Source organism: Choristoneura fumiferana, chromosome 4 (assembly GCF_025370935.1).
Source record: "Choristoneura fumiferana chromosome 4, NRCan_CFum_1, whole genome shotgun sequence".
Taxonomy (NCBI): Eukaryota; Metazoa; Arthropoda; class Insecta; order Lepidoptera; family Tortricidae; genus Choristoneura; species Choristoneura fumiferana.
Genome location: NC_133475.1, coordinates 19,775,662 through 19,792,446, shown reverse-complemented (window position 1 = coordinate 19,792,446; position 16,785 = coordinate 19,775,662). Strand labels below are relative to the sequence as shown.

The window sequence follows — 16,785 nt, the reverse complement described above, 5'->3', positions numbered from 1 at the left end:
ATCAAATTTCATCTGAATCGATTTAGCGGTTTAACCACAAAAAGTTATCTGGCAGACAGAATTAATTTTACCTTTATATTATTAGCTTTTGCCCACAATTTCGTCTGCGAAAAACAATAAGAAAATCAAAAATAATTCTTTAATTCGTTCTTGAATATTAGGCACTCACCTAGTACAACTACAGTAGTATAATCGTATAGCCAGAAAATTAAATGAAAACCAAAAACCTAAGATTCCATTTCTTATGAAACCATTAATACACTCACTGCCACCTGACTTCCACAGGTGCTACCGACGCACATGTGCGTTCAAAATTTATGAATAATTATGACAGCGGTACTGGACGAAGTTCCGAAAACGCATATCTGCGTCGGTGGCAGTTAATGCGTTAATAATTTTCAATTCTTTCATTTTATTGTTTATTACTTTCCATTAAATCGCCAAAATCTTCCGTAGCGCGTAGTAAAAGAACAAACAACGTCATCGACGTATACGTCCCTAATTACGCACCCTAGCCCAAATGGTCAAACAATACTCCGCGCAAACGACATCCGCAAACATTCATTACCACTCAGCCACGGTAATGACCAGAAAATACATCCAAATTCTACGGAAATTCAGATACTTTCTTAATTGTTAGCTCACAGTCTGATGTATAGTTTTGGTATGAGCAGTGGCAGCTGTGAGGGTGGCTCCTAAAATAAACCCTCAAAGCTACACAAACGTTCCTTGGTGTCCCCAAATATTCCAAAAGCCTAGATTCTTAAAACCACAGCCATTATAACTAGCCCGTCAGTTAAAAATATAGTTAATTTTCTTTTGTCGGTCAAGCAAATAATGATGAAAATGAAGCTAAAGTTTCGTATAAAATCGCACCTTAGTACCTACACATCTTATTTAGACTTGACGTCATGAACGTCAACTCCCGAGTTTTTATGGGCTTAATCCTTGTCATGTTTTGTTTGATACTCTAACCGTCTAACCCAAGAATCAACTATGTGTATAGATATAATATTTTTTTCAGATTGGTTTTTTGGAATCTTTTTGTATTTTTTATTTCAATTCCAAATTTTTACTTTTACGGTCATCCCGTAAAACCTAAATTGAAAATACAAACTGAAATATAGATGCACAGAAAAACCAGAAAAATAAGACCAGCACTGGGAATCGAACCCAGGTCCTCGGCATTCCGTGCCACGTGCTATACCGCTACACCACTGCTGGACAAATAAGCCAGCAAAGATAAGATAAGATAGATAAGGTCCAGCAGTGGTGTAGCGGTATATCACGTGGCACGGAATGCCGAGGACCTGGGTTCGATTCCCAGTGCTGGTCTTATTTTTCTGGTTTTTCTGTGCATCTATATTTCAGTTTGTATTTTCAATATTTTTTTCGTCGAATAAGGGATAGAGGTTCTGACGCTCGCACGGGTTCGTCCCTGGTGTAAAGATTGTCCATCGCCATTCAGCGTGGTAACGCTGCCAGTTTGATGGGTACCTTTGCGCCAGGGACAGCTCGAGGGGCTTTTTGACTAGGCTTAGGTAAGCTATTCTTAAGTTAAGAATGTTCTTTTTATCTGTATTATTTCTTTTCTTGTCATGAATAAATGATTTTTAATATTTTTTTACCCGATATACTTCCCAATTTAGTACATGGATACGCAAATCTATGGCTATAATAAGCTTTTTATACATGAAGAACTCACAGAAGCTGGCTTTCAATTTATAATATATATTATGTTTTCTGACACTCATGTAGTGAGATGTATAGTTCCGTGTTTGTATCAGGCTTTATATTGTCTACAGGGTATTTTGGTGATGTCACCATAAATCATCAAAGAGGTCACCTGTCGAAATGCGGGTTCGAATTCGAAAAAAAAAACTTACCTGATTAAATTCATCTTCTGTTCGCAAAGCGGACGCTACAGTTGAAAGAACTGTGTCCATCGATGGATAACTGTTAAAGAATAAAAAAACTACATTACAAACATGAAAGGAGGGTGGGCTAATTGGCCTACTAACCCATAAGGACAAGCGATATGTCACTGGATAGCTTAATCTAAGTTCTAAAACCGCGGGGTTTTTTTATATGGCAGGTAGGTAGTCCCAAATCTTTGTGTCAAAAAAGTTATGGCTGCATAAAAGTAGGTTTTTTCGATAATATGTATGTATGTAAACTCTTTATTGTACAAAAGACACACAACACACAAACATCACGCCTGTATTCCCAAATGGGGTAGGCATGGGGTAGGCAGAGCACACGAAACGTTACCGCTTCGGAGCCACTTTTAGCAATTTTAGGTTTTAACAAAAGAAAATGAACAAAATACAATTTACAAACTTTGAGATATTTGTACAATTGAAGGAAACGAGAGTAGCAGGGTAAAAACGAGTATATTGTGTTAACAGTATAGCGACACACGACATGAGTAATGACAGTAGACAAAGCAGAATAACACAACAATATTCAAAATACAAAATACACACATATCAAAAATGGCCAGGGTGTTTAATATTAAAAATATAAACAAGAAGGCTTAACACCCCCCCGTAATATAAACACCCTGTATATATACAATATATACAAGTAGACATATCAAAAATCTAAACTATACACTAACTTAACACTAACACAAACATAAGAAAAATAACCACCTATATATACAATATTTTACACCTACTTAAGACTAACTGTACACACAAAAATAATAAACCTACTATGAAAGCCTAATCTAACTTAAACCTAACTGATTAGCGCACTTGCAGTGCTTGAGCTTTGCCAAAGGTTTAGTAAGAATATCGGCGATCATGTCATTCGTATGAATGTATTTGAGATGTAGGTCGTGGTGTGTCAGTGTGTCTCGTATGAAGTGGTGTTTGATGTCGATATGTTTTGTGCGTGCGTGATAAGTGTTATTGTGTGCAAGTTTAATGGAACTTTGATTGTCTGTGTGTATGATTATGGGATGAGTGATGGCGAATACTTCCGATATGAGTGACTTTAAGTAAATAGCTTCCTTGCAGGCTTCTGCGAGAGCCATGTACTCTGCCTCTGTGGTAGATAGCGCGACAGTGCGCTGTTTTCGCGCTTCCCAGGAGACAGGTGCTCCACTCATTAGGAATGCATAACCAGTAAATGATCGCCTATCTAATATGTTGCTCCCATAGTCTGCGTCTACGTAACCTACTGGGTAGTTCTGGCCTTTAGTGAAGTGTAGTTTGAGGTCTTTGGTACCTTTGAGGTAACGAAGGACCCTCTTAGCGGCTTTCCAGTGTACCCCCCGTAATGTGCGTTAAACTGTGATAGATACGAGACCGTATGAGCAATGTCGGGTCTCGTACCAATCGAAACGTACATTAACGAGCTGATAAGTTCCCGATAAGGCACTTCAACTTCATCTTCCTTCTCTGGTAAGGTAAGTTTAAGTCCAGGTTCCATAGGTGTAGTAACGGATATAGCGTCATGCATATTATATTTATCGATTAATTTATCGATATAAGTTGTTTGGTCTAGAGTAAGTGAACCATTCTTTTGGATGACTCTCATACCTAGCCTTCTTGTTTATATTTTTGTGACTCTGGGCCCATAACCAATTGAAGGAAACGAGAGTAGCAGGGTAAAAACGAGTATATTGTGTTAACAGTATAGCGACACACGACATGAGTAATGACAGTAGACAAAGCAGAATAACACAACAATATTCAAAATACAAAATACACACTTATCAAAAATGGCCAGGGTGTTTAATATTAAAAATATAAACAAGAAGGCTTAACATGTACAAAGGCGGACTTATCCCTTTAAGGGATCTCTACCAGTCAACCTTTGAGTGGATGAGAGGAGCAATCCGTTAGGGTCCGACAACGAGTGAGTTTAAGAGTTAAAAAGTTCCTGTATGTTGATGATTTTGTGTCATGACGTTGTTTTTTATGCGTTTTCATATGTTTTTTGTGTCTGGTTTTGCACTTTTCCGTTTTTGGTAATACCTATTCTGTTTTTCTTATCGGTTTGTGAAAACCGTCGCTGGCTACTATCTTGCGACTTCTTGATCTTTGGCTTCGTCATTTCTTTGATATTTGGTTGTTTTCTTATGTATATTTATAAGATACAGTGTTTAAAAACCGTTGTAAAGAACTAAAACCAATATAAGAATAAAAATAAGCTTATTGGTGGAAAGTTTTTTTTATCTTACCATAACTTTTTCTAAACAGCGATTTTAGATTTTCCGCCATACAAAAATTTCTAAGGTATGAAAAACTATTCCAATGATAGATGGCTTGTCGTTATTGGTTCTTAGGCCAGAGTCCACACAAATCTGCCCATCATCCTTTAATTAAAGAAGAAATCCGCAGATTTAGAGAACTAGTGTCTTACTAAAAAGTCAAACAGACTACTAGATCTAGTTTCATACCCAACCACCCGAAGGAGGGTTATGATTTTCGAGCGCATGTAGTATATATGTATGTCTATTTCTACGGTATTCTCTGCAGCCTAAACGGCTCGATGTATTTCGGAACTCACTAACTAGAATTTTAGAGTTGGTCTCGATTTTGAAATGTGTCCCGACTGTTGATCTTTCACTGTGTAACTGTGTAACTGGAAATCAGAAACTAATTTCATCCCGTGCATTTTTTTTTTCATGAACAGGTTGGTCTATACGTGCAAGCAAATAAAAATGCGTGCAGCTGACACGTATCGTTAGTACCTCGTAGTGTAACACATATGACGCATGCACAGGCAATGTTAGTCACTTACAGATTCTAAATTAGGTACTAGACTTATTTTTCCTTATATTTTTTAAGGCTGGCGGGGTTTTTTTATATGTAATTTTGTGTAATGTTCAGTGGTAGAGTTTTAACTTACATAGTTGTCCAAAGAGTATAATTCTGCTGCAACTCTTCAAGGACGACGTGGACATGGTTGTAGTTGTTCAGGATGCTTGTCAGAGGCGTCGTCAGATCTTGCGTCCTGATGGGGCTGTTCTCCTCCAACATGGAAACCAGGTAGCTGAAATAATATCTGTCAGCTATTATCGATTGTAAACGCTGCAATTTCAACTTTATGTTCTTACTGCTTTTAGTTTCTTAATGCCTTTGACAGGTGCTGTTTGCCGAATAAACATGAATGAAAAATGTTGTTAAGATCGAGAGCAAGCGCATCAGCTGCATAGAGCATCACTGTACAAATTAGTCGCTCTCTTTCCCAAAAGCTACTTTCTCCTTTATTCTTATTTGAAATACGGCAACTGTCAAGTACATTAAGAAACTAGAACCCTCATAATAATTCATAATTCATTTATTTGCAATAAGTGTTGGTTATAAAGGTCTTAATTTAAAGCAATAAAAAATGTTCACACACTTAGCTAACTATAATAGCATGCAAAATTAGTTTATTATAACCTTAAAATAAAATAAAAATAATGACAACCGACCTCGACCTTCTTACCTTCAAATAATGCTATTATTCATTGACTAGGGCAAAAATGCCTAAGCACGTAAATATCCGTCCGACTGTTTCTTACCCTATTACAAGCCGTATTTCTCAACAGATTCTTGTGAAATTTTGTAACCTGGTGTATAATTAAGTATAAGGTTTTTTCTCTCGTATCAGTATTGTCTTTTTTTTAAAGGAGCCATAGGTAAAAAATATAATATTTCAGTTATTTTGAAAAACTCTTGAACTCTTTAGATTGTCCACATAGTTATTTAAAATGTAAATACCTACATGACATAAAATAAACTTTATCTTTTGCGACGTGTCCTTCAAGCTACCAGAAAAAACTTTCATTGTTTTAGAAAAGGCTTACCTCTTCAGCTTATTTTCATCAGCCGAACATCCCAGGGTATCCGCGATAATCCAAGCTTCATTTGCGATGTTCGTGGACTTCATACGTTGGTATAAGAAATCGTAGTCTTTAGCATCTCCATAACGCAGACCATTGCAGTATGTCACTGGCCTTAGACTGGGAGATACCCTGAACACAAGGATTTTGACTCATTTAATAACATATTGGTTAGTTTGGACACTGTTTTTATATCTTGTACCTCAACCTTAATTTAAAAACTTGAACACGGATCACGGATCGAAGAGAACAAATGATAATTTTATTAGGTAAAGGAAATTAAACATAGTGATTCTGTGCCATTTCGTAAATATATAAAAATAAAATGATGACAGTCTTTTTCACCCATATTTTACTTCAATTTCATTGTTTTTGGTGTTGTTAAACCTACAATTTGGATATTCATAATATTGACTACATTAAAAAACATAAAATTGTGCTTTTGTCTTTTTGTATATATATTTATAATTACAGTATCTACTGTAATAGATAGAATGTTGTAAGCCACTTTAGGTTAGTTTGCTAACTTAGCTAATTTCTAAGTAATTACGAGTCAGATCGAGAATGCGTCAAACCACAAATGAGCTCAGTGACTGTAAAATTCTCATAGTCCTAAGCAGTTTATTTTAGCGTCTGTGGTAACAGTTGATGACATTACTGCTTTGAAGGAAACGGTCTAATAATAGATGCATTCGTTTTATGCCCTCAAAGCAGAGTAATTCTGAATCAAACAGGGAAAAAACACATAAAAGCGACGACCTTTTTTGTGTTCTTTAGATTTCATCATCAAATGATCCTAATTAAAATAGTGAAACAATGGAATTTGAGATAAGATATTAACCCCTTGTTTTACCATCCATTGATTAAATTTAATTGACGGATAAATGATGCCGTCTCTGTTTGTTTTGTTCGAATAGACGGAGACGGCATCACATTTATCCGTCAAATAAAATTATACAATGGGTGGTGAAACAACCCCGTAATAGTCAAAGGGTGAAACGTTATGCTTAAACGTATACTTTTGAACCTTTTCATTTTAATGCAATACAATATCCGCCTCGTTTTACAATTCTTACTTAACCATGCTGTAAAAGCAACAAGGATACAAACTCAGTGAATGTCTTTATACTCAGCGTTTCGACTGTGATGCAACTTTAACCAACCAAGATCACGTGTAAGATTCTGAACACCCATTGGGTAGTTTCATAGATTAAAAAATCTATTTAGGGGCCGCCTCCGTCTATTCGAACAAAAAAAACAGAGACGGCATCACATTTATCCGTTAGATTTTGATCAACGGATGGTGAAACTAATAACTTTAATCTAATACCTTTAAACGAGCAATTCTTGTAAATATATAAATATGTATAATAAAATAATAAATAAATATAATGTGTCAGAATCTCGGAAGCGGCTCTAACGACTTCGATGAAATGTGGTATGTCGGGGTTTTCGGGGATGACAAATCGATCTAGCTTGGTCTTATCTCTGGGAAAAATGCTTAGTCTCGAGTTTTAGCCCGAGCAAAGCTGGGTCGCCCAGGTACTGTTTTGTTTAATTGACAAAAGAAAAAATACGTGTACAATTTTTTTAATCATCTAACTAACGCCCTAATTACGAGTAGAATTTTTAAGGACAGGACAATTTTTAACCGTAAACAGTTTTTTTATGTCTTAAACTTAATGTCCGTAGGATGCCATAATACTCGATTATTTCAATTATTTTTGGAAATATCGAGGGATTCCTGGTGAACCCGATAAGTCGAAATACCTGACTGTTGAAAAAAGAATACTCTGTGCAGAAGTAGAAGTTTAAATTCGAAACTTTTATGAAATTATCCGATGGAGTATTGGCTTTGACCATGCTTTGACCAGGGAATCCTCGATATATTATCGGCTACAATCGATTTTGATTTTGTTACTTACAAAAAAGGTCATGCATGATCCATCATAGCCACAAACTATAAAGAGAACTGACGTTGTTTGTGCTAGTGTCGCCTCCTGCGCAGAGTTTTGCGTAATATTCCGTATTGCCACTATACGCGGATATTGCAGCACGGCTTTTTAGGTACTCTTAGGGTAAGGATGACTCGAGATTCGGAATTCTTAACATATCCCTACATTTGACATTTGTAATGAAAATGATGATGAAAACGCGGGTAGTTGTGTGCCGGTGTCAGTTTCGTCGGGTAGTCGCGCGAGCATAGCGGCGGCGCGCAGTGCGTCTGTTGCAGCAGCCTGAGTCGCGTTGCTCCGAAGACGAAGGGCTACGGATTAGCCCGAAACATGTCGAGCTAAACTCAATTTAAGACGTGGGTTATCCGGGTAAATATATTTAATATGAGTGAGTCTCACGGTAGTGTCATGTTCAAAATTCTAAAGAAACTTACTCAGCGCCATTATCCTTGAAGTTCTTGAACAGCGCAACAGCGTTATCGATGCAGCCCTGATGACCTAATTTGCACGCGAATTCCAGCACTTGCATACGATTTCTAAGAGTGACGAAGTCATCTGTGCTTCTGACTTCATAACCCAACTTGGTGATGATTCCTTCCATCAGGCTTAGTGCGTATGCCTGGAAATATTACATTTTGATCATACTACGCACACAAAAATGTATTATTTAAAGCCGAAATAATTAGTTAAATTAGAAGGTATAGAACATTTTTGAATGCTTTCAAATGGCGGGAATCCGCAAAATTTTATTAGTGTTGACAAATTTTGCCAATTCCCAATTTTTTACTCCAAACCCTTCGAAATTACCCGGGTGAGGTACAATGAATGTTATATATAGTTATATTTTCCTTTATCCCCTTGGCCATGGCCTCTATTTTCTTTTCGGTAGGGTAGTATACAAACCTCAATGCCATCTTGGGCGTCCGAACCCAAATATGAGTTCCTCAACCTGTTTAGACCCCGTATAGCGGCGTACCAGACCGAATAGTCTGTTTCATGACTTAAAAATTCCAAGACTTCACGTAATAATTCAAACTTAACTTCATCGGCATACACGAACGAAAATAAATCATTCACTATCTGCAAAAATAAGAAACAAGAAAAGACTTCAAAATTAGCAGTCAGAGAAACACTGCAGCACAGTTTAATAAATAAATAGTAAATGTAATGACAATATTTAGACAGTTTTACTTTTCCTGCAGCTATATATCATGAAATACATGAATAACAAAAATATTTTATTCGTTTGAATGCGCCAAGCAACTTTTCAAACTCTGTTATGGTGGATGGGTTAGAAACAAGTACGAATCTTATTATGTGTATACATCAGTTAGTCCAACAATAAATTGAGTTATTAATTTGCAATTAATTAAAAGTGAACAATCAGAATCAGTAATGTAAATAAAGCTCAAGAAAGTAAATTATGTAGGCGATGCTACTCAGATCGTAAATGTAAAATCGAGTGGTAGGAACAGTCCTTGATAGAAACGAATGGCAGAAAAAAGGGTACGCTTTTGCTAAACATTGGGCACTTAACAGTCCAAAAATTAAATAAGAAAAAAACACCGGCAGTAAAACCGTTGAAAATAAAAAATAAAATCTACGTTTGATACAAATGAAATATTCAAATTCGAGCATTTTTGCGTAGGGGGAAAGGGAAATAGATAAAATACCGAGCATTGGATACAAGTAGACAATATATACCCTCACCCCGACGCAATGTCATTTTTAAAGAACTGCGTAAATATATTTATAACAAATATATTACCTTAGCTCTATTCAAATGATTAATAACTTCTCTTTGGTTTCCTTTTAGGGCATTAGCAATTACTTTCCAAGATTGCTCATCATAGTTCACTCTATAAAATCCTGTCAAAAAATAATACTTATTTATTCAATCACAAAAATCAAACGTCACTTTATTAGTATAATGTAATCATCGTCATCATCTTCATTGTCATTATCCGTAATGGTTGACTTACCAGTTTCTTGTATATTAAATATGACCCAAGGTTGGTTTAAGCTCAGTCCTGTAAGATTCAACACATGTGATTTTTCATTCATCACAAAAACAGGCTTCGTGGTGTTAAAATCAGGCGCCAATTCCGTTGTGTATGTCACCGGAATAGGGTACGTCTCATTTGACTCGTAAGACGAATCTATGTAAAATCGTTTCTGAAACAAGAAATTCATCTGTTGTATCTTTATAAACACTTTGAAAGTTTAACCGATCGTTTCTAATAATTAGAAGCCTTCAATATAATACTTGGTTCTGAAATAATGTTGAATTTCAATATACGGTGTCGCATTTAAATAAAAAGATTAAATTCTTATTGGCGCTTAGGAAAAAACAGTACACTCATTATTAACTACGACAATAGTTAGCTCAGTAATTAGAAAATCGAATTACGAAGGTTGAAGTCCCGGATTCAATCCCCGATCGAGGCAGACAATTATGTATGAGAAAACGAATGTATTTAAATATCTATTTGCGTTTATAATAAAATCCATGTGCATAATTGTTTATCAATAACAAATTACCTACAGTAGCTTTGTTTAGTTAGGGATAAAGTCAATTGGTGTCAATTGTTTCACGATATTTATCAATTATCTGTTAATCATCTTCACTGCCTCTCAAGCATCACTTCAAAACTCAAGCCCCTGCATTGACGTTGAAATTAAACCTACTTACCTGATTCAAAGTAGCCTCTTCATTTTCATAGTCAATATCTACTGTAAGAATAGGATGTCCTGCTTGTGCTATCCAGGTACCCATGATCTTTACAATATTAGTCCCTGGGTAGTCTGCTAGGGCGCTTGTGTTGACCACCGCCTGTTGTAACGACATGTAAAGATTTTCGGGATAGCCAACCTCGAATTGACTAGAAATAAAACATACACAAAGAAAATTTGTATCTGTTAGTTTAAAAAATATTGCACTTCTTAAAGTGTTTTCAATTTTCGCGATTCTCACTTATAATCAATATATTTCGGGACTCAGTCACGACAAATATTTATTGGTAAAATTCCTTCAATTGTTTGACCACATTGCAGCGGCCATAGTCACGAGCTGACTCAGTAATTATTATATTAGTTATTGCAGGTTTTTCCAAGTAAATTGGTGTCATCTTCACATTCAAAATCATTATATCAAACTTAAGTTCAATTAACAGGAGTTTCAAGAATAAATCATTCTAATCAACGTTTTGAGCAGCAGGCAATACTTATAGGTAATTAAATTAGTTTTCACCATCATCATCACCATCACCATAGTCATCACCATCATCATCGTAATCACCAATATCTATTTAATTGTTGTTCTTCATGTTGTTAATGATTTAGGAACATCCAACAGCAATAATCCGAATTTGGAAACAAGAAACGATACTTACTTCGCTTTTAAATACGCCTGCAAGCCAAGTTTGAATGCTTCGTCTCCCACCAAGTGGTGTATCATCCTTATAATTGAGCCAGCCTTCTGGTAGGTAATTTTTCCAAAATGGGCGCTGATCTCTGCTGGGGAGTTGACATTGTTGTTGGTGATAGCTGGTGACGATGGGGACTCGTCAGCACTATAACCATCGTAGACTGAACCGGTCACTAGCATGTCAGCAGATCCGACTTCTGGTTCAATCTGAAATAAAAAAAAAAAACTCAAAGACCCATGGTAGCTTTTCTTTCAAATTAAATGAGTTCAAAAGCGATACATATCCTCTAAAAACACAAACAAAAAATAATTATCTGAAATAGTTTATAAATGACTTGGCTGCTGCCCGCGACTGCAAAGAAAACGCTTTTCAAGCGCACCCTTGGAAACTAAGTATAGATATTTTCAGGATATAAACAATCGTATATTTATCCTTTCCAAGGTCTCAAACTATGTCCATACAGAATTGCATAATGATCGGTTGTTAATAAACAAATGAACAAAAGTACCTATTCGCGCTCGCGTTTAAACAATAGATGCAATCGTATTCAGTGCTTTATTGACGGTGGACTTAGTAAAAGTTAGTGTCAAAGAATGACCGATTTGAACAAGCACCCAATTTTTTAGACGATAGTATCAATGACTAATTTTATATCTCCTAGCGTTAAAGCAACGAAATTTGGTTCTGACACTGTTTTCGAAACATCACAAAACGCGCTTTTATCTCATCTATTATTTTATATTTGTCTTTACCCTATTTGAACTATGTATTTACTAGTTGGTTAGTTATTTTTATTTTACGCCACTTATCTTCACACGCTACAAATACTCACAATTGCAGTGATGTAATCTTGGAAATAATCAGCAAAACCCTCGTTGAGCCATGTGTCGCTCCACCAATGGCAGGTCACGAGGTCACCGAACCACATGTGGGTGGTTTCGTGTGCCATTATCTGGGCCACACGGTATTTGAAGTACGGGGTTGAATCCTCTGGGACGTAGAGAAGGAGGGATTCTCTAAAAAAATTGAAGATCAAAATGTAGAAATGATAAATCTATGCCTTAGTGCATTTTTTATAATAATGTGTATACATTAACAAATGTTTTTGTATAATAACATTTTAATTTGTACTCCACGTGCATTAAGGTGGTTGGGCTTGGGTTAGTTCGACCGACCCATGGGCCGGTCTTAGGGTTAGATCCAGGTTAAATTTGAAACAGTATTTCGGATTTATTTTAAAACACCTTGTAGGTTTTGGTTTAAGAACTATTATGCGGAATCTTACCTATATTTTACCAATCCCCAATTCTCCATAGCACCAGCTCTGAAATCTGGTAACGCTACGTGATCTAATTTCAAATTAGCATTAGTGGAATAGTAATCGATGCCAAAATAGTCGCTCAAGGCATCAACGACCCTCACACCGAAGTCGAAGGCATAATCGGTCTGGTTCTTAGCATCTGGTCTCGTGTAGACCCCAAAATCACCAGAAACCGTGGAATGTGCGGCCTCGAACTCGGATACTAGAAATGCGACCAAATAAGTGGACATTTTAGGCGACGGATGGAATATTTCCCGGCTGTATCCGTTTGCTCTGAAAAGAATTCCAAGATAAAAGTTTTAATTTACTCTTCTTTTGGGTCACTTGGTGATAAGTAATAGCCATAGGCACTTACAACAATAACAAGAGGATTGCAGGACTGCAGAAACTATATTTATTTCAAAGCTGGTTCTTGCAATCCTAAGTCGAAAACCCTATCTAAGATAGGTTGTCAACTTAAAGGGCTTAAGATACAATACCTCAATGTAGGTACCTGTAATTTTACCAGCTGTCGTACTATACAGAGACACAGCAGTGCAAAAATTGCTGCTTGGCGGTAAGATAAGGAAGTAAGTGATAGTAGCGATCCGAATGGGTCCTGGGTCCTATGTTCTATCATCAGTGATATTACCACCAGTAATAGTATCCATGCAGTAAGTTTTATGGGATAAGATAGTTCAACGTCCTGTCACAAGTAGGTAACATGACCGTTATCCACCTCATTACCAGTAAATATATCTTCATAACTTTTATAGTACAAGTCTCAATTGTTGAAGAAAACAACGACAATTTCTATACCTAGTAAATGAGGGTATTTATAACAGCCTATTAGGCGCTAGTATCGTGAGGTTCTTTGACAACTTTGAAATTAACGACACGTTTGTGATTGGTTAAATAGCCAGGTTAAAAAGCCAACTACAAGCAAGACTGTTAAGTCAAACGGTTGTTTCAGTACTATCGCATCTAGCGACATTTCGCCTGCCAATAAACCTTTATTACAAATAAAGATGTTTGCATAGTACTAATGCACCGTTCCACTACACCAATGTTTCGTGGACTACCTAGTCAAAGTTTTTTTTTTATTCGACTGGATGGCAAACAAGCAAGTGGGTGTCCTGATGGTAAAATATCACCACCGCCCATAAACAGATGCAACCCCAGGGGTATTGCAGATGCGTTGCCAACCTAGAGGCCTAAGATGGGATACCTCAAGTACCAGTAATTTTACCGGCTGTCTTACTCTCCACGCCGAAACACAACAGTGCAAGCACTGCTGCTTCACGGCAGGATTAGCGAGCAAGATGGTGGTAGCAATCCGGGCGGACCTTGCACAAGGTCCTACCACCTGCAAATACAAAAGTAACTAAATATTGTTAGACTCACAAAGGTACGGTGTCATAGAGCTTCGTGTTGGCCAAAGATGGTTTGAAGCCATCGGGCCGGTCGATGACGAGTGTGAACACAGCCTTGTATGAGGGCTCGTCAAAGCAAGGGAACACCTTCCTCGCGTGTGTAGACTCCATTTGAGTTGCTCCAGCCATCTGAAATGAGGTGTGGCGGTGCAGATGTATAATAAATCAGATATTAAGTTTTGTCTATCTGATATCTGTCTATACTTAGATCTGTATCTATAATGTACACATTATATTATGTCTTATCAATCTTATACGTTTAAAAGAGCGATTTTCGTATATTTATTTATTTACCAATTTTGGGTTATTAGGGTACGGTTTTAATGATATCAATTAAATTAGCTATGTGGAGGTTTTCAGCGTCGAACAATTGATCCAGATTGGTCTTATCCTGGAAAAACGCGAGGTCTCATGTGATCTGAAATGTGGTCAAACTTTTAGGCTTACACGTCTTTTTACGAGACGTGGCGTACACACATACAAATTTTATAACAATGCCCGTTGCTACAAGTTTCAAGATAAGTAGATAACTTATCTTTCGTTATATTGACGTGGATACATTCAAGTTTTATTACATAGATCTCCGAGAGTTTACATGTAATCCTAACTAAATAGATCGTTAATATTACCAAACAATTTTCAATTCCGTCTAACTTTGTTAAGTCTTGTTATAATACCTTGTCATTTGCTAAGTAACTCTGAGTAAATTACTATTTAATATAATTAAATATATATCAGAGTGCGTGTGTTCTTTCACATTTAAATGGTAGAGCGAATTTTGATAACTCTTTAAAAATATGTAGATAGCCATAATTATCTTTAAATTGACACATAGGCTTTCTTTTACCCAATTGACAAGATTTCATTTTTTTTAACATCTGTTAATTACTACAGGAATCGAAAGAGTGTTTGCCTCCTGAACATGGGAAAATATTTATTATAATTGATTTCTCATATTAAAAAAAATACAAAAAAATGAAAAAATATGTCTGAATTTGCCAACACTACAACAGAATAGATATGTTTCCTTTGCCTTTGTCACCAGAAAAAGGAGCTGTCATATTTTGATATTGTCTCTATGCAACGTCTACGTCGATTTACGTGATCTTTTTTTTAAGAGACTAGACAAAAGTAATGGATCTATTGTCGTAGTTTTGGAGTTATGCCCTTTTAGAATTAAGCACATCTTTAAAAAATTGTAATAAATTAATTAATAGTTGTAGCGAAATTTTAAAAATATCAGCGTTTTTCTCTTTCCTAACAGAAAACAGAGAACGAATCAAATTATAGTCTTAGAAATATGAAATCTTGTCAATTGCCCGAAGCAGGGTTATATTTTTTGAGCGTATGTATGTATTTCTTTGTTTTTCTCTGAAGCCTAAACGACATAATAAGGTATTATTAGATTTGTCAAAAACTCTCGGAGTGACAACTAACTCATGGAAATTTTACTAAAATCCCGAAACAAGTTTTCAGAGATGCATTGGCCCAGTGGTCTGACCAAACCTGCGAAGCAGTGTGTGTAAGTTAATGTCCCAATCCTCACTGGATCTACGTGGGAACTACACCTCATTAGAGAGAGGACACCTGTGCCCAGTTGGACGTATAGACTGGGATATGAACCAAAATGAGTTGATAAATATAAAGAGTTGGTATATTTCATGAACTAAAAGATTTATCTTAAAAGATTGTGAAAGGCATTTGATGTTATCAGGTCCATGGAGTACTTGAGATCTTTATTTGAAGATCATCAACACAAGCTTCTTATGTATCGAGTTTTAAAATATTGAAATTATACCAAATGCCAAATTTAAAACTTGTATTAAAGTACATGCATAGGGGCAAGATATCGTAAACAACTCCACCCCCGCCGCGTTACCTATTTTTTTTGAGTCAGACGATACAACCACTGTTTTTCAACACCACTTACTTCAGTTACTTTTATTTAACAACATAAGCAGGTTGTATATAATAACATGTCGCTGGCCTTGGAGCATGGGTCGGCCGCTATTTGGGGATGTCACTTGCTTGATACCTAGCACCGTCCATCATTCCAAGCACCAGCGTCACGCTGGGCGCTGCGGCATCTCGGCTGAAAGCTCAACGCCGCAAATATGCCCCCTGGAACCACACTGTAACCACTGCATGCTATGTAAGATTGTCGACGCTGCTAATTGAGGCCTCGGGCGACAAGGGCTGGCCATATTTCGCACAGGCGATAAGTATCGCTATACAACGAGGAAATACGGCCAGCCTTCTGGGCACCTTACCCATTGACGGCATTTAGGCCAAATTTTCATTCTATATTTTAATTATGTTTTATTGTGTTTGTTTTTAACAATAAAACTAATTAACAATTTAACATTTATATATAAATATGTACACCGATATATTTTTTCATTTCAAAATTGCGTCTATGATTCAACCGCTTACCAATGTGTAGTCCAAAACAAGTTGTTTTGCAATTAAAATCATTAAAATCATCATTTTGTCTAATTAAGCAAATATGAAGAGCCTATTTCACATCTATAATAAGTTCTTCATGCTTCTTCAATCTATGATGCTGTCCCTCTTCAATCGAAGAAAATGGACAGAATTATCACAGAAATTCGCCTAAAATGTGATAGATAATTACATACATTAGATTGTGTCTATGTATAAGTATGTTTATCCGTTGCCTAGTACCATACTTACAAGCTTTGCTTAGTTTGAGACTAGGTCAAATTGATGTCCATTGTCTCATAATTCATAATAAATTTTTTTAACATCAAAAGTTATTAGAGAATTGCGAAACAGGCTTCTGACGCTGTTTTGAAATTTAGTATGA

At 36.3% G+C, this 16,785-nt stretch overlaps 1 protein-coding gene across 1 annotated transcript in view; it reads right to left on the bottom strand.

Annotated features, from left to right (window-relative positions):
• LOC141427217 (membrane alanyl aminopeptidase-like) overlaps positions 1-16,785 on the bottom strand; it is a 30,668-nt gene that overhangs the window by 3,469 nt on the left and 10,414 nt on the right. Inside the window, 12 exon segments of the mRNA XM_074086441.1 lie at positions 1,887-1,956; positions 4,864-5,007; positions 5,807-5,974; positions 8,232-8,416; positions 8,701-8,877; positions 9,566-9,666; positions 9,780-9,972; positions 10,490-10,679; positions 11,190-11,431; positions 12,058-12,241; positions 12,511-12,819; positions 13,930-14,087. Of these exon segments, the coding sequence (XP_073942542.1) occupies positions 1,887-1,956; positions 4,864-5,007; positions 5,807-5,974; positions 8,232-8,416; positions 8,701-8,877; positions 9,566-9,666; positions 9,780-9,972; positions 10,490-10,679; positions 11,190-11,431; positions 12,058-12,241; positions 12,511-12,819; positions 13,930-14,087 (2,121 nt within the window).